The sequence below is a fragment of the Pelecanus crispus genome, chromosome 21, assembly GCF_030463565.1.
Source record: "Pelecanus crispus isolate bPelCri1 chromosome 21, bPelCri1.pri, whole genome shotgun sequence".
Classification (NCBI taxonomy): domain Eukaryota; kingdom Metazoa; phylum Chordata; class Aves; order Pelecaniformes; family Pelecanidae; genus Pelecanus; species Pelecanus crispus.
In genome coordinates, this window is record NC_134663.1 from 5,770,622 (window position 1) to 5,795,038 (window position 24,417).

Genomic DNA, 24,417 nt, shown 5'->3' on the forward strand with positions numbered 1-24,417 from the left:
TTACTGGTTTTCCTGGCACTGTCCAAGTGTGGGGCTACTGCCTCAATTCTCTTGGACAATCAGGTGTTGCTTGTCATTTAAGAAAGCAACAAAACAATAAAACCCCCTAGTTTGCTTCCCAGCCCTGCATTCCCTTTGCAGCTGTTTTTAATGAATTCCAGCAGCAGTTCTGACTCCCTTTCCAGTTATACTGAACGGAATGGGAAGACTTCAGCCTCAGGACCCTAGTCAAGAACTGCTTCAGCTGACTGGTGCAAGATTGACCAGCCCTGGAAAGGAGGGTCACAAGGAAGCGTAATTAGTACAGTAATGAATCTGTGACCTCATCACTTGCATTTGAGTGGACTGATTGCAGTGGGTTGGGTAGAAAGGAGGTGTGTAAAAGGAATGGCAAGAAGGACATTAATCACTCTGTAGAATAACAAAGAATCTGTAGATTCCTGTTCTAGCTGGAAAATAAGCTCCCTCATTCCTTCTTTTCTTGTCCTTGCAAGGCGCCTCTGTCTGCAAAGAAACAAAGCATTTGTGTTCACAGGAAAGCATTTTAATGTTGAAACAGCCGTGAGATTTGGAAGCTTTTTTTGATTCCTGTCTAAGAGTTGGTACAGCAATGATGCTCAGACATGTGTAGAGGGGATTGGTTAGGCTATTAGCTGCTGGTTGATGTAACAGGGAAGGAAAGATAAAATGATGAGCCTGGGAGAGATTAGTGTTTGAAATCGCTCTAGAGATGTGAAGCCCTGGATTTGTTCTGGTCTGCAGTGATTTGGTGTGAACTGCCCTGCTGAGGCGGCCTGACTCTTCCCTCCTCCCCTTGTCCTGAGGAGCAGATCTTTTTCAACCCTCAGTGTGTGCAGAGGCGGTGGACTTAAAAGTCCCTCTGGAATGAGGAAGAGGGTAGGAGCTGGGAGTGGTGGAGCTTGAGGCTGGCCTCTGCTGGGCCTCTACATCTGCTGAGCAAAGATGTTCAGGGTGGTGGGGCTGCAAGTGTTTCAGTACACCTGCCCTCCCTTTTCTGTGGGAGCCAGCAAGTTTTAAGTTAGCAGCTGCAGGGAGATCTGCTCGGTACTTTCAGAGGAGGACTGTCTCCCACTAAGCACCGCCAAGCTATTCAGGCTGTGCCCTGGAGGCTGTGCTTAAATGAGCTGAAAATACAGTCCCATGCTGAAGTCGTGCTTAAAAACGTGATTCTTAAAGTGGGAGCTGAAGGTATTCAGTGCACTGTAGGTCTTGGTCCTTTCTCTCCTGTGAGTTCCACTGTGACCTCTTTTTATTAAGCAAACCAATTGCTTTTTCTCCCTTGTTGTGAAAAAGCCACTGCTAAAACTTCAGCTTCCCTCATGTTTAATGGGGATTTTGAGTTTGTTAGGAGGGAAGAATGTGGTACAGAAACAGGCATCTGATTGCTATCAGCTGGGAAACCAATGGAAGGAACTGAAGTAATTTATTAAATTTTTCTTTGCTGTGAAAAATTTCTGCAGATCATAACCTGTCAATTTAAAGCAAATAGAGCAAGTCTTGGAAGGAAAACCTGAAACTCAACTTCATCTGCTGCTCAGTATGTCTTTGGTAGGAGTGCTGGAGGCAAGGGAACACGAAGCAACATGAAAGTCAGGATGGGATCCTGTCACTGCTTTGCTCTGAGCCTTCAACAGAAACTGACTGAAAGAGCAGTCGCTTGCAACAAGAATACTCCCTGATCCTTGCCATGTGTTAAACAGTGGCACTAGCTCCCAGCTTAGCTCAAATAGAGCTGTAATCGCGGGTCCGTTAGAAAGGATTCTCTGAGTGAGCTGCAGGAGGCCTCATTAAGCAGTTGTGATGTGTAAGAAATGAAGTAGTATGAACTAGTGTGTGGGGCTGTCTCCTATTCATCCTTTTAAGTTTAATTTCCTATGTATTCCTTTTGGATCATCTTGCAATGGCGTCCACCTACCCTCAGTATTTTTCAGGTCTTGCCTCAGCTCTTAGAATTGATATGGCAGTTCAAGGTACTCCTTCAGCTCAAGAAATTTTGGAAATGTACTCTGAATACTTCTGTTACACAAGCTGCAGTGCTGGGTATGTGTGGCGTGGTAACTTTTGTGAGAACTTGGATGTGAGTGTCTCATAGACAAAATATGAGAAATGTGGCGATGCTTTTATGTACTCATCCTGAGCTAGTTCAAACTTTACGTGCAAATAGATAAACTGTATATTCCCTGGTGCAGGGAGAGGGACTGAGACTCCATGAATGGGGGAGAGAGATGAAAGTTACTTCTTTTGCAAGACACGTCCTGTACGTGCAAAATCTGTAATGTACACAAAAAAGTCAACTGTCTGCCTTACTGCTAACATGTAGCCTGAGCTTTGCGTGCACACTGCCCAGGGTCAGCAAGCTGGGCTCTTTAAACTTCTGCAGTCAGTAAGGAAGAGTGGGATCTCCAGAGGGCAATTCAGAGCAGGAGCTTTACATAGATATTCTGAATCTGTCTTTTGTCAGAGCCAGGCTTTCTGCATAGGCCAAAGAGAAAGTCAACAACTAAAGCCTCTTGGCTTGGGTAGCTAGCTTATCCACCTAAACCAGAGGATGTGAACCCCCAGTCTCAACTATATAGTGTTTCTCGTTACTTTTAGTGGTATATAATCACGCTTTCTACTTGTTTCTTCCCCCCAAATGCATCTTTAAAAAGGACTTATTTTACTTAGCTCATGCAGGTATTATTGGACAGGAAACACTTTGTAAGTAAATCACTGTTTTGTAATTGGCAACAGACTGACTTAGTAATTCAACAGAGCTTGATAATGAGTACCTAGCCTCAGACTGTGGGTCATTCGCCCTAGCACTGATTAGGCCTTCTATTAAACTTCAGCATCCTGGTTGCTAATTAGAATTCCCAAATTCGGTGAAAAAAAATTAATAAGAAATATGCAGCTGCTGTGGTGAAGTGATCTGTCTGCCTGCTTGTGGACCAGAATACCAAATGAAAGCTTCCAGCAGCTGCAGAATTTCACTCCCCTTCTTGCCTTTGTTCCTAAAACGGCCCAGGTGACCTGCAGGGCCTCTCCTGGCTCTTGGTCTTTAATGCGTTGCCTGGCAGAAGGCTAATTAGTCACAGGTAGTGCTAAATTCAGTTCTGTCCTGATAGAGATAACTGACAAATAAAGCCACGCTTTATGCATGTGTTGCAAGGATGTGTTGCATTTTTTATTTGGCATGTCAACAAATATTAACAAGAGATCCTCCCAGGAGCCTGTGTGAAGCTGAAGCGTAATTGGAGCCCCATAGAGTACAACAGGAGACTGATTTGGGAATCTGAGCTTGGTCATTAAGTGTGTGCTGCTAAAGACAATGGGATGCTTCCTCACCAAGAGCGAGCACGTGCTTCAAATACTTTCCTGCATGGATGCCAAGGCAAGCTGCCTTGAGGCCTGCAGTTAGTTACCAAGTAAACCAGAACTGTGGTAGTTCTCCCTATGAAAATGAGGATGTGGAGTCAGTTCTCCCATGTATGCTGTTGGAGCCGCTCATAGGCACTCAGCTGGGAGATTGCATCACCACTCTTGCATGTTATTTTGCTTTCCTGGGGAGCCAGCCCGCAGCGAATGAAGTGCACCTACAGCCCACACAAGGCTGTGCGGGCCTCGGGAAATAAGAGAACAGAAGATTTGAGGAAATCTATGATGAATATGCTGAAGTCTTTTTTGAATGTATTTTTATAACGAGGAAGAGACGTAAAGGAATTCTTTTGCAATAGTTACTGCTGCCTGATTTTCACCTTAGGGTGGGTGGGTGCTTGGAGCATTGGAAACATTATTATTCTAAATCAAAATAAATATTGCACTTGGCACTGTAAAAAGCCATTAAGGCCAGCTTTTTATAGCCACGTAAATGGATTGGACTGGACTGGGAGCTCTGCATCATCTAATTGAGACACCTGCTATTCCACCCCCCATCTGAGTTGGCTGACAGCATGAATGTTTGCAAATGACTGAATAGAAGTCATGAATTTCAGACTTAATCATGTGAGGTTTTACTTGATTTTTTTTTTTTAAATGAAAGTGTTGATTGTATTTTTCATGCATTTGTTCTCCAACTCATTTGCCCGCTTCTCTTTCACTTCATTGCTGAAAGGCAATGAGGAGAAGAAATATAAATTCAAACTTCTGGGGATGCTGAGGGTGAGGGGAAGAGAATCTAAGGGGTGATTTGGAAAAATGTGAAAACAATCTCTTTTTAAAGGAGACATTTTTCAGTGGAGAGGAAGAATACTTGGAAAAACTTCAACTCTTAGTTGTGCTTATTAGCCCTGGCAGTCACTTTGGGAGAAAAATGCTGTATCTTCAGAGAAGTAGAACCTGGAATGAGTAAGGGGTGGGTAGTAGAGGACTGACAGGAGATGATGGATGGATAGCTGCAGATGGATACTTTGGAAAAGTGTTCTTACAGTCCTCTTTATTTTTTGTGTATTTTCCTTATTCTGCCTTTCAAATTCTTCTAGTGCTTTTTCGGTTCAGTTCTCAACTGTTGACTTTCTCTTTTTTTCCACTTGACAGTTCCTGTATAACCTTGTTCCTGCAAATCTTCTTTCTCCTCACTTGTCAGGCTGCCAGCAGCTCAGACGGTCCTGGTTCCTTCAGTCCCTTGGTACTCTTTCACTCTCTATCAGCCCTGCTCCTAAGTAACTCAAACTTTTTAAAAAAGTTTTAAAAAAAGAAATCATTGCTCATATCTGTACCTTTTGCAATTAGGTATTTGAGGCAGAGCGCCATGATTTTTGAGAAAAAACAGATTGTCTTTTTCATACAGAATTTATTGTATTGGTTGCTGTTCTTTCCTTACAGATGTTTCAATTTAAAGTTGGGAAAATAATTTTCATGTTGGATTTGAGTCATGATGCTTGGCTGACATTTACTTGCCTCTTGGAGCTGACCTAAATTTTGATCAGTATTACCTCGTCTGGGGGCTGCTCAGCCCAGCGCTCAACACCCACAGCTCTCAGTCGCTGCTGCCATTCTCACAGGGGCTTACGGACACTGTCACAAGTTTGCTGACTGTGTGCAGTGAAGAATTTGAGTTGGTCTTCAGAGCAGGGGAAGGGCTGCTGCATGCAAATAACAGCTTGCGCAATTTTAGCACCGTATGGCACAGTATCCAACTCTAGCATGCTCCTCGTGCCTTGCAAGCAGTCTGCCAAGCCTGATGCTGAAGTATTTGTGTAAATCACTGTCTACACATAAAGTGGTTAAAGGCAGCGCTAACTCTTATGAAGACATACTGCTTAATTTAAGTTTGGTTCAAGTAAAAGCAATCGTCCGTACATCTCGATTTGAAATCACAGTGCAACTTTGAGGATGCACTCAGGCATGCTCTCATAGATCGGATTACAAACTTAAGAAGTTTGAACCCCTGTACTGAGACTTGAGAAGTGGCTGTATAGATATTCCTAGGATGTTTTAATGCAAAGGTAAACAGCCTAGCTTAAACTCGTGACGTTTGATTTGGAGTTTTGGGCTCCAGAATAATTTTGGGGAGGGAGGTGTGGCTGCAAAGGCAGAGCAATGACATTGCCTTGCTAACCCTTCAGAGTGCACCTTAGTTGTTACATATTGTAGTCTGCACAATAACTTGTACCACGGACAAAGGCAAGCTTGTGCTGACATGCTGGAGAGCATCGGCACACCTTGCCTTCCTCCATAGCAATAGCTTGCTGTGGAAGAGCAATGCCACCGGTGTGGCTGGTTTAAAGTGAAACGCTAAGATGGCGTAATTGTGACATGAACGCAAAGCGCAATGTTAAGCATTTGCGTGAGAACGAAGTGCACTCTCTCTGTCACGCTTTCAGATTTGTGTTTCTATAGAAACAAGTCTGAGATACTTCATGACATTTTTTTCTGTCTTTCAGATTTTGAAGAAATCCTGTATAGAAATTCTGGCAGCAGAGCCTTCCAGTATATGTGCAGGGGGTAAGTATAAATTGAGCCTCTAGTTGTTCACATTGCCTCAAATACATCTTCCTGTCCATCTCTATTTGCTGCAGAGTGCAAAAGGAACTAATTAACTGGAGCAAAATCTTTTGATTTTTTGGTGAATTTTTTTTTTTATCTTACAGTAGCTTGCACATTTCCCATTCACATTTCTACCAAATGATGTCAAATGGGATTTTCTTACAGAATAGGCTTGAATTTGACAGTTTTGCCTAACTGTTTTTGAGTCAGGCTGGTCTGTTTTACTCAGACCGTGCCAAACTTGAAGTAGATATGCTGCAAATTACAAACCAAATCAGAAAATAAGACTTTGATTAAGTTTAGAGTCTTGCAAATCCATCATCTCAGACGATTGTTGAGGGAAGTGCTTCTTAAGAAACTAGCAAGAAAGTCTAATGAGCACACTTTGATCTAAAGGCTTCTAATATTTTTTGAACATTTGTTAGGCGTTTAGGGTTGATACGGTGACCGAGAGGACTAGAATTTAACCATCATTCAGCTGACTTGTGTGAATCGTACTGCCCCTTCTTTGTGTGCTTGTTCTAATACGATTGTGCTAAGTATACTGTGGCTTTTAAGTCCTGGCAAGTGTTTCTGCATGCAGCAGAACCCAGCCTTTTTCGTAGAAAGCTTGAGAACCATTTTAGCCTCTTCCATCTGCTTCTTGTGAATTCTTCACATTTTATGAAGTGTATCCTAACTGTTGAATGTGTAGCAACTCATTAAGTAGAGAGGTTGGGAGCAGAGCTGAGGTTTGTAAAGAAGGATGAGTCCCTGACAAGTTCTGCATCTTCTTTTTTATCGAATCAGTAGTCCAGATAAGAAAGCCAATTGTCATTACTTCTTTGTTTTCACTTCCAAAGCAGCTGCTTTAATCATCCTTCCTGTATCTCCTGTTCCTGGAGCAACTGCCTGTATACCTAAACATGTATAGGTAGTCATATTTTCCTAGCAGATGCAAGACACCAGGCTAAATGCCCAATAAGTACCAGGCATCAGTTTTGCATTCCACGCATGCCACTACAGTAGCTCTGTTATTTGAAGCCAGGATGGCATAATTGACATGAATTCTAGTACTTACTCATCTATTTCTCATTTTGGCTGGCCATTTAAATAGATCCTTTGTTAAAAAAGGCTCCAAAACAGGGCTCTGTCTACCTGAGCATGGTAGATGATTGTTGTCATGACAGTCTCTGATATAGTGCAGCGATGTTCCATAAATCCTTGGGAAAGGAAAATAAATTGTATGAACATTCAGACCCACTTAACACGCTTACAGATTTTTTTTTTTAAATATAGTTACATACTTGTATAAGTGATAAACAGTGATGCTTATGTAATGTCATAAGCCAGAAGGTGACTTATAACCACCATTTATAACCATCTTTAACGCTTCCTAATATGCTTGTCAGTTGCTTGTACATCTTACTGCTCCCATTCATTGTGTCTTGATGAGAATGCAGGGGTAATGTACAGCTGTATCCGGCAGAGAGGAAATGTAGATGGGTTTTATAAGACCATTCACAGTGGAATTTGGCCAGTGCTTCACAAGAGGAGCAATGTTAACCTTGAAAAATGCCAACAGTTATTTATATGCTCAGTTCAAGGCCTCATCTCCAAGTTTGGGCAAATATTCCGTTGCTCTCGAACTGCAGCTGATTTAATCACTATAGGACTTTGAGACTATTGGAAGTGCTGTTGAATATGATATGAATATGTTGTGGGTGTTGGTCTCTTCTCCCAAGTAGCTAGGGATAGGACGAGAGGAAATGGGCTCAAGCTGCGCCAGGGGAGGTTTAGACTGGAAATTAGGAAAAATTTCTTTACGGAAAGGGTAGTCAAGCATTGGAACAGGCTGCCCAGAGAGGTGGTGGAGTCACCATCCCTGGAAGTGTTCAAAAAACGGGTAGATGTGGCACTTCGGGATATGGTTTAGTCTGGTCTACCCTTGATTGGTTTAGTGTGGATTTGGTAGTGTAGGTTAATGGTTGGACTGGATGGTCTTAAAGGTCTTTTCCAACCTAGACGATTCTATGATTCTACGAAAGTTATGTGCGTTAGTGTCTTTTTAAAAAAAAGATTTTGTAGGTGTAGCTCTGATACCTTGTGTTTTCTTGTTTCTGTGCGTGTCCTTGAGGAGTGGTGCTGGGTTTTGGGGTTTTTTTTGGGGGGGGGAAGGTGAGAACATGAGGTCTCCGTGTTACCTGAGGCCGCTCTTGCACTGCAGACTGGTCCCAGACACTTGAGTAATGAATTTCAGCAGCAACACATCATTCTGAAATGCTAGTTTCTTGATGATTTGGTTTTGCATCAGTACAGACATGCAGGGTGCATACTGTATCTGTTCATTGCAGTCCCAAGCAAAGACAGGATCCCCGTGGTTAATCTGACATCATTGATATGCTGTTCTTTGACTATACTTGAACTCTCATTCCCCAGCAGTTGAGACTTCTGTGATTTCTCTTAAGTATTCATCAGCCCCCGCACTCCAGAACAGAGCTCTTCTCCCCCGTTCTTCCCAAATGCTCTTGGACAACACATAATGGGCCTGCGAGGCGGCTTCCCTGGCTAGATGTGGTGGGATGATTTGCAACTTGGCTGTAAACGAGTGGGACCTGGAAGAGAGCCCAGATTCCAGAGCAAATCTGCTTTTTTTGACAAGTACAGTGTGTGAGTCCTTAAGGGAGATGAAAGAAGATGGGGACTGTAAAGTGCAAGGTGAAAACTTTGAATGTGCAAAAACTAGGTTCCTTGTTGCTCCTGGGAATTTTAAAACCAGGGTGGTGTTTCTGATGCACTGTGATTACTCCTGCATTGTCTTGGACGGTGAAACATTTCGTGTTCAAACCACATTCACCATTGAAACATCAGTGGGGATTACACGAGTGCCTCTCCTAGATAGTAACAGGAATTGTGGGGGCTGTTTCCTTCGCCATGGGGATCTGCAGAGTTTGAGTTCCTATGTCTACTGCCAGAACTTTTCTGGGACTGTGGCCCCGTTTCAAAATCTGAAAGTCTGAAAATGGTGCTTTCCTTGCAAGGCAGTCTTAATCCTGGTGGCTGCAGGAAGTCTGTAACGCTTTCCCAGTACTAGGTTCAAGTAGTTGGAATAACAAGGGACGGTAGAGAGCGGTCTGAAAGACTTGTGAGGATATGATCTCATTGCTCAGCCCTGCTTGTTCCAAAAAGGACCGCTCAGTTCAGCACTCAGGTGTTGGTGACTGCCCTTGATGCTTTCTGCTTGCACTGCAGCTTGCGGTGATGTTGTAGGGCTGATCTGGAAGAATAGTCTACCCTTGATTGGTTTAGTGTGGACTTGGAGTGTAGGTTAATGGTTGGACTGGATGATCTTAAAGGACTTTTCCAACCTAAACGATTCTATGATGCTAATAGCAAAGAGGTGGACTTGGAGAAATGCCCGCAGACTCTGACGTCGTAGCCTTTGTCCAGAGACTCGAAAGCTGGTCGCTTGATGAAATCCCCTGTCATTGTATGGAAATGAGTCCAGCCAGGGACGCGTGGTCATCGTACATGCTAGTAGGCCAGGATGTGACAAAACTCATGGCAACTGATACAATTTTTTGCAGTTACCTAAGAAAGTAGCACTTGAACTTCTCCAAGTTATCTGTCACTGGAAGATTTTTTTTCTTTCCATGGAAAGATACTTTTGCTTTTCTTCACCCAAAACTTTTTGCTATTTAAAATGGCCACCTGGGGAGGGGAAAGCTCAGTGTCTCTGAAGCTTAATGTTTCACTGCAGGTCAGCTAAAATGTTTCTGTTGTGTATTATTTCCTGTTTCTAAAATCTCAAGTTGAAATTGGGTAGGGAGAGAATGGAAGTTCAGTTTTTAACAATTTTTAAGTTTAAAAATTGTTAAACTGCAAATTTTAGCCCAAGAGATCTCAAGTGAAAACTTTGGACGTATGTGCCTTGTCTAAATGACCATTCTTTGCCTCGCTATGTATCAATAATCTACTGTCTCTTTTGCTACAGAGTCGTTTCAGGTTGTCGTGAGGGGAAATGGATTTCGACATGCCCGTAATGTTGACAGAGTGCTCTGCAGTTTCAGGATCAATGACACGGTTACTCTCAGTAAGCTGTTTTGATTTTTTTTTTCCCCCCTCTTTCCTTTTCTCCCAACATTGCACTGGCAGGCATTTGCTTGCAAAACATTTTGGATCTTTCAATATGTTGACTGTGAAGGTAATAATTATGGGATGAGGAGCTATTAAATTTGCAGAATGCAGAAGAGATTTTTTTTTTTTAGAGGAAAATTGCTGGTGGTATTGTATGCTGCAACTCTGGCAGCAAGTATGTGAACGGATAAGCTTGAGCAGTGGAGGGGGCAAAATATAGAAGACAAGAAACTTGCCTGTAAAGAGTATCTATATGTGTCTTGCTGGGTTAAGTATGTAGTGAGCCTTATGTATATTTTGTGGTACTTAGCAGGCCTGGTCATGCAGCTTAAATAAACACTATCGTTGGAAGCTGTATTGGAGCAGGGGCTAAAGCATTGCTGTGCTTCTGTGGATGCAGCTTGGAAAGATGTTTCCTCTACAGAGTTCACCAAGCAGAAGAACCAAAGTAATAGAAGCAAATTAGACCCTGAGTGTCTGGTCTTTTTGTGAAGTGTACTGAGAGCCATTTAGCTGGAAGAACTAATGATCCTGTTGTTCTCATCTGTCATGCCTGCAAACCCACATAGGAAACCAGAAAGCATAATTCGTAGCTAATACCACCACTGACAGTAGCATTCATCGTTTCTAACATGGAATCTGTTCAGAAGCTGCCTGATTGTTTTGGAGGTGGTCCTGACCCTTTTGCGTATAAAATAAATGCATGAATTAGTCTATTATGAATTAGACATGTGATAGTCTAATGGCTCAATGTTGGACATGCTCGTGCTTTGAGCATCTGTGTAATTTGTTGTTCGGAGCAGGGGATTGGTTTGCTAAGGCTGTTTGCCCTGTGAGGAATGCCACTCAGCATTCAGGACAGGTATGTTTATTGGACAAGTGAGTGTATGTAACTTGTCCTGCATGGCTTTTGTACTGTTATGCTGGCCCCCTCCGTAGTAGGCAGGTTCTGGAGTTGCCAACTCTTGTGTCACTAAGCAGAAAGCTTGGCTGGCTGTGGTTCATGTTTGCTTAATTCAGATATGGTGAGCATTGAGGACATGAAGAGCAGAAGCTGGAGGGCTAAGTGTCCACGGAGGAGCAGATGGCACTGGAGGGGGGAATAGGGAAGGAGAGGGATCTGAGTAGAAGCACTGGGGTGGTGCAGGGGATGTGGTGAATTAACTGTTCTGAAGGCATCTCCATGCAGCCCGGAGATAAGTGCTGGAGATGTGCAAAGCAGTGAGAGGTGGCTTTGAAAAAAGAACAGCAGAGGCAGCCACAGATGCGTGCTTTTCCTTTTAAGCTCCATAAAATTGGACCCAAACCTGACATGTGGCCAGAACTCCTTAAATCTGGATCATGGCTGCATTTAGGTGTTGAACCATGTTTGGGTTCTCCCCAGAGTTCAGATCCAAAGTTTTGTTTGCATCATATGTATTATAAAGTCTCCTGCAGTTCTTCAACAAAAATGAAATTGATGTTCAAATATTTACAAGTTTTCTTTTCATCAAAAGTCTGAAGCCATGTGGTGCAAACCCAAAAGCTTTTGGGTTTGGTTGCTGGAAGCTGACAGTTTGTAGCATTCTTAGTTTGCATGTCTGCTGTCTTTTATTTTCAATTAGAACGTGAATATCGCATATCAAACATATAATTTGGGTGAAAACTTCCACTTTGTGGAGGAGCTACTTTTAGTTCAGGAGAAAAGTTAGTGGAGGATTTTTCAAGCAGTTGTATTTTATGCTAAGAAATGCATGGACGTGTATAACGGAAGTTAGAGGAGTTAAAGACCACCACTCAGCATGACAGAAGCCCTGAAAGCTGCAAGATTTAGGAGTGGCCATGTCACCCTGCTGTAGCTTGGCCTGGCCTTGTTTTAAGTCCTGAACATCCCTCAGACCAGGATGCCTTTGAGAGATTTGTGCTGTTGATGATCTCTAAGGCAAGACCGACTGGGTCAATGTGTGCAGCATTTCAGTTTTAGGACCACCAGGGGCCAGATTTGCAACCTGTGTGGGAAGGGATAAGAGCTAGGTTTGGGCCTTTCTTGGTGGAAGGACATCATTATTCTTGTTTCCCCAAATTGCTTTCCATTTCTTCTATAAATTGCTCTTAAGAGCTGCAGCACAAAGGTCTTTGAGCATGAGTTCAGAAGGCCTGAAAAACTTGGATTGTGGGCTTCATTTGAACTTTTTATTAGGAGCTTTAAAATAGATTTGTATCTTGAAGAGAAAAAGCTGTATATGAAATGAGTAAACTCTACTACCCCTGGTTTACAGACAGGGGAACTGAAGCTGCAGTACTGAAGGTAGCTGCTCCAGTGAGCTAATGGCAGACAAGCATGCAGGTGTCCCGACACCCAGCCTGCTACCCTTCCTGCTGGTTTATGGGGCCTCTTTAGAAGCTAGAGATTTGGTACCAGTCTTCTTTCTCGATTGCCTGTTCTTCATTCATTTCTGCCTCCGTATCCATCCAACAGTTGCCCTTCCTATGGCCCCCTTTGCATTGTGAGTCCAGGACAGGACTGAGCCTGAATGGAAGGTAAAAGTAGCTACCGTTGCTGCCAGCTTTGTGAGGTAGGGAAGTGATATTAGTGCCAGCCTTCTTTTCTCTCTTACGTAAAGTCTTTTCAGCACTTGATTTGCTGTTCCACTTTTTCCTCCAGAGAAGCCTACTTGTTCACTACTTGCCAGTAGCTTGAAAGTTACCTCTGTTACCTGAGGCTATGCTAGCTGTGGCCGGCCGTTGCATCCCAATTGCTTCTCAGCTCAGCTTCCCAGAGCTGGCTGGCTCTGGAGCAAGGCATTCATTCCTGGAAACATCCTAAAGTCTTCACAGAGCTAAGAATGTCATCCATCAGCTTTCCACTATTCAGTGTGTCCTGTCTATGGAGACAGAAAAACATCCAGTGTTGCCAATGGGAGGAACTGTTTGCGACGGTTACCTCACTCCCAAACACTGTGACCTGGTGGAGTGAGGAGGAAGACTCCTTCCTCTTTTTGTGTGCTGACTGCTTGTCTAGCTGAGTAATTTATGGTGTCTGTCATTATAATTTTGTAGTACCTTTCAGGAACGATCAGCTTATAGTGCAACTGATGGGCTTTTTTTGTTTGAAGGTGTCTTCCTGTGTCCACAAAATGACTGTGGAAAATGAGGAAAAGGGCCAAATATGTTCCCCGCCTTCTGACCTGATGTGTTCGTTGTGTCCTGAATTGATGCACAGGTGAAAAGTGAGCTCATTCTCCTTGGCACTGCACCAAGCCTTCTCAGTTCATTTTGCACAGCACTGGATTGTTTGATGCAGTGACCTGGAAGCAAGAGGGTACAAACTCAGTTTCTGAGTTCAAACCATTCCCTGTTTGAGGGAACTCAACAGTTGCTCATCAACATTCTCAAACCCAAGTCTCTCCTGGTTGGAACTAGCACAGCTCTGTTAAGTTTAAGTTGCTCTGTGTGAGAATATCTCAGTGTTTCACTTTGCGGGAGCCTGCAGCTCCAGCCTGCGTTCTCAGTGTGCCTTTGTGGCACTTAGCTGCAAACAGCTTAATGTAAGAGTTAACCAAATGAGGATTTTATGGAAACCTTATGGAGACTGGGTAGCTCAGCTGGTTTTGTTTGCTTGAAACCTCTCAGCCTCTGATTGTATCACAGAGGGAGGTATTTTTAAAGACAACACTAAGCCAACAATTCCTGAAACCTTAAATTATCCCGGATAAGATGTAGACCAGCACAGCTAGGACTTGCTGAGGTTAAGGGCATGAGCTAATAGATTTTTATTGGGATTATTGGCAGAGAAACGTGGCAGGTGAAGAGAGCATCAGCTCATAATGTTCATAGCTATGGAGTAAAAAAAAAAAGGAACATCTGTAGAAACCATGAAGAATATTTGGCTGAGCAGCACTGTAATCAGATGCATGTTCAACAGCAGGGTGTTTTCTGCCAGCAGCAGGACCTAGGAGAATTGGTTTCAGACTGCACAGAGTTAAAAGCAATTATACAGTGCAGTGACTTATGACTGCTTTGTGGTGCTAAAATGTCTTTGTCTGCCCAGACTGTGCAGGATCCAGCAAAGATAGTTCTGGGCATAGAGGAGAGCTCTGTCCTAGGCAATTTAAAACTGAATAGAGAGATGAAAGATTGGTAAGGAAACAGCATGCACCACAGCAGAGGTGGGGCTAGATCTTTTGCATTCTAATGAATGCTCTGGATGCTTGGCCAAAACTGATCCTTTGCACAAACTAGCCTGATTTTTTTTTTTTTCAGCACCAAGTACCAGAAGCAAGGGAAAATGAGGCAGAGACAGTGGGAGCAGGACTTTGCCAGGTATCAGTGGAGAGTGAGCTGTATAGGGAACTGTATCCCAAAACTGCCCAAGAAATGCCTTCTGAAAATTGTCTTCTGTTTTTAAAGCCTAGCAGGTTGCTCCATTTTCCCCATCTTTCCTTTTTCCTGGCAGCATAGTACTTTTCTTGTGATATCTTCTTTACTTTCTCACAGCCTGGTTGGTCACTCTTGGCACAGGAACGTTTTGCTTTGCAGTTCCACTCTCTAGTCTCCAATTTCCCCACTTGATCATGTCACTTTAACCCTCCACTGAATCTTTTTCTTTTGTTTTCTTATAGTAGCTTTTCCCTCTTTCTACTGTGGAACCACAGAATGTGCATCACTGTACAAACTCCATTAGGTGTTTTTGGGAGTGTGACCTTTATGAAGGACACAACGTATACCTCTAATTTTTCCTGGGCAAAAACATACACCAAGGTGAGCTCGGCATCCTATTTTGAAGGGTGGCCCAAGTCATTGCTTGACAAAGAATATGAAAGCAGGAGAAACAGTCACGCTTCCCTCAGATGCTCTCCTATTCTCCAACAAATTGCAGTGTAGGAACTTTTAAAACAGGATTCCTGTGTGTTTACCTAAAGTACACTTCTCTGCAGCTGTCCAGGCCAAGTGTGGACAACAAGCACAGAGCAGTCAGGAAACTTGGGCTGAGTGAGGAGAATCTCTGTGCAATGTGGAGTGCTTTACCAAGCTCATTTCTTTATACTGTGTGCTGCTGGGGGACCAAGATGGCCTCTCACGGTGACATTAGTACATATACGCCATGAGCGTGATGGAGCTTATGGTGAACAGCTCTGAGGTTGGAGGGGAGCTGTTGCAGTGCTGGACCAAGACTCCTGCCTGGGAGCGACCCTGTTGTACTGCAGCATGTGCTGCTCTCCTGAGCTGCCAGTTGTGAGCATGAGCAAATTAATAGCGTGGTGCTTCGCCAAGTTCTGTTAGTAGTCTTGAAGCTATGTGTGCTTGTTGAACAGAATTGTTCTGTTCATCACAGCAGATGAACCCATCAGAGAAAAAGTGATTCCTTCCAGATCCCTTCTCTCCATCTAGACATTGTTACGAATGTGATATCATTATTCTGTGCTTATCTGTTTCTTCCCCCCATCCCCTAACTCTGCTCTGAATGGCTTTGGTATTCAAAGCTCATGTGTCCCTACATAAAGCAGAGCAATTACAGTGTGATCTCAATGTGGTTTTCATTACAGCATTAACAAAACATTTCTTATTTATGGGTCTTTCTTGCTGGCAGTTTCTCTAGCTCAGAGAGTGTTCCAGTGTCTTTCTACATTCCTATCTCCCCACAAAACGGGTCTGAAATGAAAACTTTGCTTGCAGAGTTGTCACAAGGAGTGGCATAAGAGGAGTCGTCAGCCAGGATGAAGAGAGATTGTGCTTTGGTAGGCGGTGCAGAGAATTGTGGAGGTATTTTGTCTCATCTGAGGTGACAAAGGGACAATGGAAGTGCTCAGGCTCGCGATGGCTCAGGGCTACCCGCCTCGAGTGGGCTGAGGTATGGAGGAGAAGAGCTGCCGCAGCGCAGGTGATCCCGAGGGAGCGTTATGTGAGAGCAGCCAGGCTCCCACCCCCAGCTGGCTGTACTGGTCTAAGAGCCCAGTCTTCTCTCCTGTAGTAACAGAAGACTAGGTCAAAGCGTTTTCTGAGGCGTGCGTTAGTTGAACACAAATCATAAATACAGGGATAACAGAAGGAAATTGTTAGTCTGTGATATATGGGAAGTTTGGCTAACAGCTTTTGCAGCCTTTTCTGGACTAAAATATTGCTGATATTGCGAGTCCAGCAATCAGCACTTGCGATATTGCGGTGGCAATTTGAAAATGTTGTGCTTTCTTAAACCCTTCTGTAAGGGATCTTTGCAGTCTGTTTTCAGTATGCCAGCTGGTTCTTGGATGAACCATTAACCAAAGAAAAGGCTGCTAATTTTATCTTGGTTATACGGCTAAAAGAAAGTACCACAATCTGTCTTGGTCACCTTCTTTGGGTTTTTGTACCTCTTTTATTGAGGTTTGCTCTTGTGTGTTAAAACATCATGCATATATATTGAGGCTTTTATTATTATGGTTGGGAAGTACTCCAAGTCTTGGCTTGCCAGAAGGTTACACCCTGCTAATGGCAAAAGAAACTATTCACTAATGCTGGGAATAATAGATTTTACAGGCTGCAGATAGTTGTTAAAAGGTGTAGGAATGCTGGGTAGCGAATTATAGGAATTTGAGCAGTAGAAAGTACCTTGTTGAAAGGGCATCCACAGAAAACAGATGTGTGTTTGTGAGGTGTTTGACCCTTCTCCATTTCTGCACACTGCTCTGAATGGCTTATGCCTTGGGACTGACTAGTTTTAGTTGCCTGTGAGTGCGGTGTCCTGTGTGGGGTTTTTATACAGAGAGAACCTTATTTTGATTGATGGAGTGATCAGAGGTGCATAGGTAAGGAGCAAATTGTGCCCATTACTGTGGGCAGACTTTCTCAAAAGTGAGGCATTGCAATATTTCCTGAAGATGACCAAGCTCTGCCCTTGATTGGTGCCCGAGATGCGATCAGGGCCTGGGTGTCCTTTCTATAAAATTGGCAAAGGAGGCAAAGTGATTTCTTCATGGTTACACGGCCGGCTAGCGGCCGAGCTGAGAACAGAAATCATTTCCTGGGCAGCATAGTCAGCGACATCGAGTCGAGCACTCCACCCCCTGCCTTCCACAGCTCTTCTACTAGTGTTGTCAGCTGAGAGGAGTCCAAACCACAAAATTCAGATTTTTGGCACGAGATCTAGAGTTTGGGAGCGTTCAGGCCCTTCTCTTACTGCACAGGAATATAGCAAGTTTTTTCTGTAGCAGACGAGGAAAGCGGCGTTCTTTCAAATGCATCCTGCAGATAGAGATGCAATAGCGGATGAGAAGTGTTGTTTTGTTTGGTTTCCCTATGTAAGTTTTCCAGGAAGGAGTCAGATGGCCAGAGTTATGCAAACCAAATGGATCCTCTTTTGTTTAGAGCAAAAGAAAATAGTCACTCATTTTTGTGGTGAAACACAAACATTCTCCAAACAAAATAATATCTCCCTGTAGCCAGCCTGGCCAGCCATGAGTCCCTGCTTGGGACTCTGAGTCTGATAAACTTTCTAGAGAGGCATAGACTTTAATGCAAGGTGGGGGTGGGAAGGGAGAGAAAGAGAAACAAAAAAAAGCTAATGAGATCTAAGTAAAAGGCCTTGCAAAATTAAGCCAGCTTTTGTTTTAGTGAATGCTGGCATGGAGAATGCTTTGGCTTTTGCTGCCAGCGTTAGCAAAGGAGAAAACAAGACATTGGTCTTCATTTTCCTGGCATGTGTGCGCTGGGACAATGCCATAAATTTATGGGAGTTAATGATATCTTCATAAATCAGGGTGAGAACAGAACCGTAGGGCCAGATTCACCACCACCATGCATCTTCCTTGCTTGTGGAAAGTGGGAAATGCTGCTAGTTTGATTCGGTAACTCCATTGCAAAACTGAGTGCCTGTATATGATGCAAGCTCACCATAAATCCAGTGCCTGTGCTGTAGGCGATCGGAAGTGAGGGATGTGCATTGTATCACTACACTGCATGCTTTAAATGCCTGTTGTCTATCTGCCTCTGTTTTAATAAGGAAGTAATCTTCTAGATAGTATGGGGCTAGCAAAGGAAAACTCGGTGCTGAAAACATCTGCTCCTAATGTTTAGCACAGTGGAAATGTTCGTATGTGTTCTTGCACTGAGGCTGTGGGAAAACAGCGATAATACGGTGCTTTCCAGGCCAACAGCAGGAGCAGGGATCTAAAGAGGTCACAGGAGCTTGAATTGAAGACTGCTCTCAGTAGGTGAGCCACGATGCAGAAATGAAGCCTGTCTGTGAAAACCATGTGGCTGGCTAAAATGCTTCACTTTTAGCTGTTTGCCTGTGTCAAATAGTCCTTAACAAAATAACTGCTATGGGTAACCCGAAAATTCAAGTGTGTACATGTAGGCATGGGATTTCCTGGAAGCTGGAAACGTAAGAAAAACTTCAGAGAAGGCTACAACTTTTCATTACCATTTCATGTTTTTTAATGGAGCATAAAAAATAAACATTTCCTAACCTGCCTGAGGAAATAATCTTTTATATTGCTGCCAAAGCAAAGAAATATGCTGGTATGAAATAGGGATTATAATGTGTGATAGGAATTACTAGAGCAATATTACTGCTTTCTAAAATTTTGTATTCAGTGGAAACCTCTCTTTTAGGAATGCCTGAGAAAGAATGCTTGACTTGGTGAGTCTTGCTTCTGCATGAGGTGACAAGCTCTTGCAGTCCGTATCTTTTATCTTTATGCCTCATCCACTCCCGTAAAATGTTCTGCGTGACCCTGCTTCTGAGTGAACTCTGCTGAGCTAACGGCTGAGAATGGGGCCAGGATCAATAGTGCTCTGCTGCTGTTGCCCTGATCATTATTAGATACCATCCATGTGAACAAATCTATCTCGGCAGCCAAGTGAAGAACGAACAAGACTCACAGCTGATGCAGAAATTACTTTAGAGAAGGTTGCCACATTCTCTTTGGCTTGTGTCTCTTCATGGCTTTTCCTCTTTCCACTGGCACTTTAAATGGAACTGTAACTTGCACAAGTTTCCTCAAAAACAGAAGACCAGTCAGAATAGCTCAGCTCTTCATTAGATTGCTAAACGATTTGGTTAAACTTTCATCCTTGCTCCTTCCCATTCCCTCTTTCTGTCAGCAATGCACTGAACACTGTAACCTTGCTTCCACATTGCCAGTCTTACGTGTACCCTGGGAAGTTAAGCGCACTATGCAGTTGTGAAGAGACTTTAGATATTTAGAGACCACAGGTTTGCTGTCTGTATTTCAAATAGCAAAGCAAGGTGGTGATGAATTGTACTCCCGTTTCAACGTGGTGCCACAGAATGAAGGTCTCTTCCACCCTGCAGTATACAGACATAAGATTCAAGATTTGGACTGAAGGTGAGATTTGAAACCTTGAGATTTGAGAGGAGAAGGGGAAGGAATCTATCAGAAGAGGAGGGGCTTTCAAACAAAATGAAAATTCTAACTGGAAAATTTTAGGAAGCTGGTAATAATTGGTTGGTAACAGCTCATTTCAGGTCTGTAAGCATCTCTGTCGAAGGCCAGAGATGGTTACAAGTACAGCTGGTAGAAAGCGTTCTGATGCAGTGATGTGCTTCTGGAAAATGCTGATTCAGCAGAATCAACCCCTTCTGCGGGAATGTGTGGTTTCCGGTCCAAAAACCATCCAGCCCATCTGCCTGGTTTTCTGCCAACCTGCCCAATCTCTAGTCAGCTGGCAAATGGGCTGGGAAGTTCCTTGGGATCCCCATATCTCTGGTCACCAGAGAGGCGGTATAAAGTTCTGATTTAAGTTTACAAAAGAGTATTTGCTGATGTTCATGTTTCCCAGGCAATTGCCTATTGATAATTTTTCTCACTGCACTTTTAAAACCATAGTATAATTTAGGTTGGAAGGTTTAATTTAGATTCAGACGAGTCTGCCTTGAAGTGCAAAATTTTCCATAATGTACAATTTTCTTAACCCAGCTATTTTCAATTACATGTAATCTGTTGCAACTCCATCTGGTCTCCTGTACAGCATGGCTGTGATAAGTTACTCTGACCACTCAAAAAGCTTTGTATCTTCAGTTTTGTTGTGGCTTGGATATGTGGCATGATAAATTTCAACAGCATGGAGCAGCTGTAGGAATGGTGAGGGTGCTGCGTACAAGGTGTGGGTGACAGGCGGCGCAGGGCTTCCGATTGCCCTGAGGCATTTGGCTCTGCAGGGGCAGGTAGTCCTCAGCCCTTTCGTAGGAGCAATGGCACAAAGGGCTTTGTGGAACGGTGTTTCACAGTGAGAATGACAGAGCTGTGGCAGCCTGACAACAAGACAGTTTTCACGAGGGCTCTGCAAAGAAATGAGGGAGGAGGGTCAGCTGCCACATTTCCCCATCATTCTTGGGGGTGGTAAATGCAAGGTGTTAATTTTTTCTTTTTTTTCCTGAGGTGCAGGGTATCTGCTGTTACCTTGTATTTACTCTGTAACTCCATGGGCTGAAAGCATGCCTACAGTTACCTTGGAACAACTGCTGTGCAGTAGCTTTTTATCCCTCATACAGTGTTTGATCTTGTTTATGTATCAAGAGCGAGGAAAAACATTATTTAAGCTTGGTCTTTAAGGCCTGTCTTGCTGACCAGATAATAAATCCCAGTATTTCTTTTTTTCCAGATGAGAAGCCTTTTGTTGTGGAAGATACCTACTTACTCTGCCCAGCACCTGTGCTACGAGAAGTTGGCATGTATGTTTTTTCTCTGTACTCAAATATTTACTTTGCCTGTGGGAAAATGAGTCTGCATCATCTCACTATATTCTGTTGTTCTTACGTGCATCTCGTTCTGACATTGTCTCCTGTGCTTGTTTGGTTAACTGGCAGTTGTACACTGGAGCACAGGGGAGGGAGCACCAGCAGGGTGAATTAACCTGTACAAAAGGCTTTTCTCTGCATCAGGAGCCCAGGTTCCAGAGGATATTACCTAGTAGCGGATTGTGGACTAGCTGGCCTGACTTGCTTCTTTGGTTTTTTTTCAGGGAGGCAGCTCTCCAAGTCAGTATGAATGATGGTCTGAGCTTCATCTCTAGCTCTGTCATCATCTCCAGCACACACTGTGTAAGTTTTGATTCACGTGCCTAAAGTGATTCAGTAGGGTGATGGTACTTAACCACAGATGTTTGTTACACCAGTATTAGGGCTTCCAAGTTGAGTAAGCCTGGTGCGTGAAGGACCCGTTTCCTGCTTTTAAAGGTGAGTTTGTGAGTGTGGTAATATAACATTTTGTGTATCGTGTATGCCATAATGTGGCAAAGCTCTCGAGTCTTCAGTAAACACCTCGGACACTGTATCTGCTGTGGGCTGCAGACTGGAACGGGACTAGCAGGCAGTGGTGTGGAGGTGTCTCTGCCTGCTTGTCCGGCGCAAGTCTGCTGGCTTTGTTCGCTAGTCTGTTTCCTCTACAGCAATGGTGCTGCTCATTGTGAAAGGCATATGGCGGTTGTGATCACACCCTTTGTCTGGAAACCAGTATGGCTGCCAAGAAAATGTGGGGTTTTTTCCACTGAAGCAGCTGGCTTATGGCCAGCACCCTTCGTTGCCAGTAGTGAATTGCTGCACTCGGTCTCTGGTGGAATCAGGCAAAGGACGATGAAACCACTTATAATTCATGGTATTGCTGAAGATGCTGCTTCTGCTAAGACATAGCTGCTGGGAATAGAGCATGAAGTGACTTGCGCTAAAGGAGGTAGTGGAGGAATTCACTCTGAGTTCAGAGCAGTCCTTCATGCTTCAGCGTATTCAGCTTTGTTCATCTGTTTGAAGACCTATCTTCTGTGCATGGAATGGTTGAGGCACTGCTTTACTTCTCCCGGGTACTGACTTAAACTATTTTTTGGGAAGCCAGAGTATTCTTGCCAGAAAGACTTGAAAAATCTGTCCACAGCCTGCTTTTCTCCCTATCCGGTAAAGGCACATTGTGTTTCCGTACAGAATAAATGAAAGGCTAAGTTGTATAACATTGGATTACCAGCAGTCTTCTGTGGTCCACAAAGGCTGATGTACGAGATGAGGAAAGCCTTTTGTGTCACTTGATCTCAATACTTGTTCAACAAGGACAAGATTGTATGGAGAGACAGTTTTCAGAGCTTACGTGAGGGGTTATATTCCAAAACTTACAAAGACTTCCTTATGCCTTAAAAGAAGGGAATTTATTTTATTAGTTAATTTTTTGGGTCGAGTTCTCTTTGCTCACTGGCAAAAATGTATTTGCATCTTGTCAGCAAATTACAGGAATATTTTCCTATGTTTTGTTCATATGAGGCAAGACCTGGGAAAGAATTGTTAGAGAGAAATTATTCCTTCCTCATATCTTTCTTCCAGGGATAGAATTATTATTTCTAGGTTAGGTGAGATGAAATATCTGTTCCTTTTCTATTATTTTAATAGCTGTAAGGAAACTTTTGAAAATGCCTATGCTTCACAGCAGCGCCTACTACTCTGATGCCTCCAGACTGCGAAACTGGATTTGCAGTACAGCTAAGCAGCCAGAATTCCAATCCAGATCCTACATCCAAACCTAGATGTGTGGCATTCAGTGGCTGCTTGGAAAATGATATCTCAGTCTTCACTAACCAAGAAAGTTTCTCCTGGGTAAACAGACATTTTGTCTTTGTAGTAGTGGGGTTTTTTTTAAGTTCTTTTTAAAGACGAAACTGTTTACTGAGACTACAATCCTCTCTTTAATTAAGGTTATAAGGGCTCCAGTCCTGGAAATACCCGTATACAAAATGTGCACCAAATGACTTGTTTAATTAACTTCAGACCTGAAAGTTAGGTCTGTTTGAAAATCTGCAGCTGACGTGGGACTGTCAGAAAGCTGTGGAATGAAGTGATGGTAACAAGCAGGGAAAAAACTAAGGTTTTCTTTCCTGTGTGCAAACTAGCAATCAATGCTTTGGGTTTCCTCTCTGTGCTGTATTTCAGAAATGATCAGGTTTGGAAAGAGGTCTGGGATGTCATCTTCAAAAAGCTTCCCAGGTGGTAATCAGCCATTGTGACTTAACATGGCAGCCCCACACTTGCTTTGATGCAAATGCCTTGAACCCCAATCTCATTGCTCTCCAGAAATGGCTATTTAATGGGAGAAGGAACAGAGCAAGTGGCTTGACAGCCTGATAAGCTTTACCATTTCTTTATTTTCTTATGTAGCTCCACAACGAAACCTTCCTATGCAACATGTAAATAATCTGCAAATATCCTGTTTTCCCTATAAACAATACCTGTCCTATGACCTACCCATTTTCAAGGACTATCTGGAGGTAATCCAGGGAAGAAAATTCAGTTAAGAGCACAGCTGAAGCAGTCAGCTACATTCCCAGTAAGTAAAGACCAAATATGAACAGTCAGAAAAGTCTCCAAAGTTTGACTCCTAAGTTATGAATGTAGGTATCTGAAGATCAGGAGAGGTAGAGCCTAGACATTGAACTACCTAATGAGCTTTTTTTGTCAACCTAGCTGGCAAAAATTTTAGTGTAGGTTTTTGTGGTAAGGAAATTGGGCCATTTTCTCTTAGGTTGATAGGGCAAAGCTGTTTTATGCTAACAGAGGTCCCAACCTTTATTTAATATCTAAAGACTCTTAGGAACGAGGCAGATGAATAAATGGCAGTTTTATTGAGCAGTGAAAACTCTAGAAGGAAGAAGACACTTTTCATCTTAGGTCACTTTTTGGAAAGAAACAAGGGATCAAAGCATAGGCCTTTTCTAGAAGCGCATCATGGCTTTACTGCTGTAACTCAGCAAGGCCTGACTCTGCGATTGCCAGAAGCGAGGAGGGAAGGGCGCTTAGTATTCCTTTGCTCACATTGTGTTTTCTAACACTGAGTGCCAGCTGCTGAAAATGGGATACTGGGATTTTTTTGCCTTGCCCAGTGCTGTCATTCTTGTGAGGTTGCCAGTTAAAAGTGCTTTTTGCAGACTATGCTGCCTTCATATTCAAATACTGAATGCGTGGCAGAAAGTGTTCTGTGCAATTGTCTCCTTAGGAAATGTCACAGTTTTGTGTCTCTGAATGCAAGAATGCGCATACCTCTCCAGTATAAACTTACTCCCTCTGGGAATAGACAGGACTTTTGCTTGAGCCCGTATTGCCTAACTGAAGTAATTATTTGCACTTCTTCCACATGAGGTGTAAAATCTGCTACAGCATTTCAAAGGGGAGAAAATGTGGGAAGGTTTGGAATGAAGGCATACGTAAAGACTGACTTAATCTCCTTCTTAGACCAAGAGACACTTAAGTAGATCTTACTTACCAGCATTAAGTGATACTACTTGTCAAATCTGTCAACACCAAATGAGACCTCACTGTTGGAACACTGGTTGGGGTTTGGGGTTTTTTGTTTTGTTTGA

The 24,417-nt window shown here is 43.2% G+C and overlaps 1 protein-coding gene across 1 annotated transcript in view; it reads left to right on the top strand.

The window, feature by feature from the left end:
- The window catches only part of ANTXR1 (ANTXR cell adhesion molecule 1), a 107,622-nt gene that overhangs the window by 21,260 nt on the left and 61,945 nt on the right, over positions 1-24,417 (top strand). Inside the window, exons 9-12 of the mRNA XM_009480171.2 lie at positions 5,886-5,946; positions 9,962-10,060; positions 20,689-20,758; positions 21,049-21,127. Of these exons, the coding sequence (XP_009478446.2) occupies positions 5,886-5,946; positions 9,962-10,060; positions 20,689-20,758; positions 21,049-21,127 (309 nt within the window). The remainder of the gene's footprint in view (positions 1-5,885; positions 5,947-9,961; positions 10,061-20,688; positions 20,759-21,048; positions 21,128-24,417) is intronic.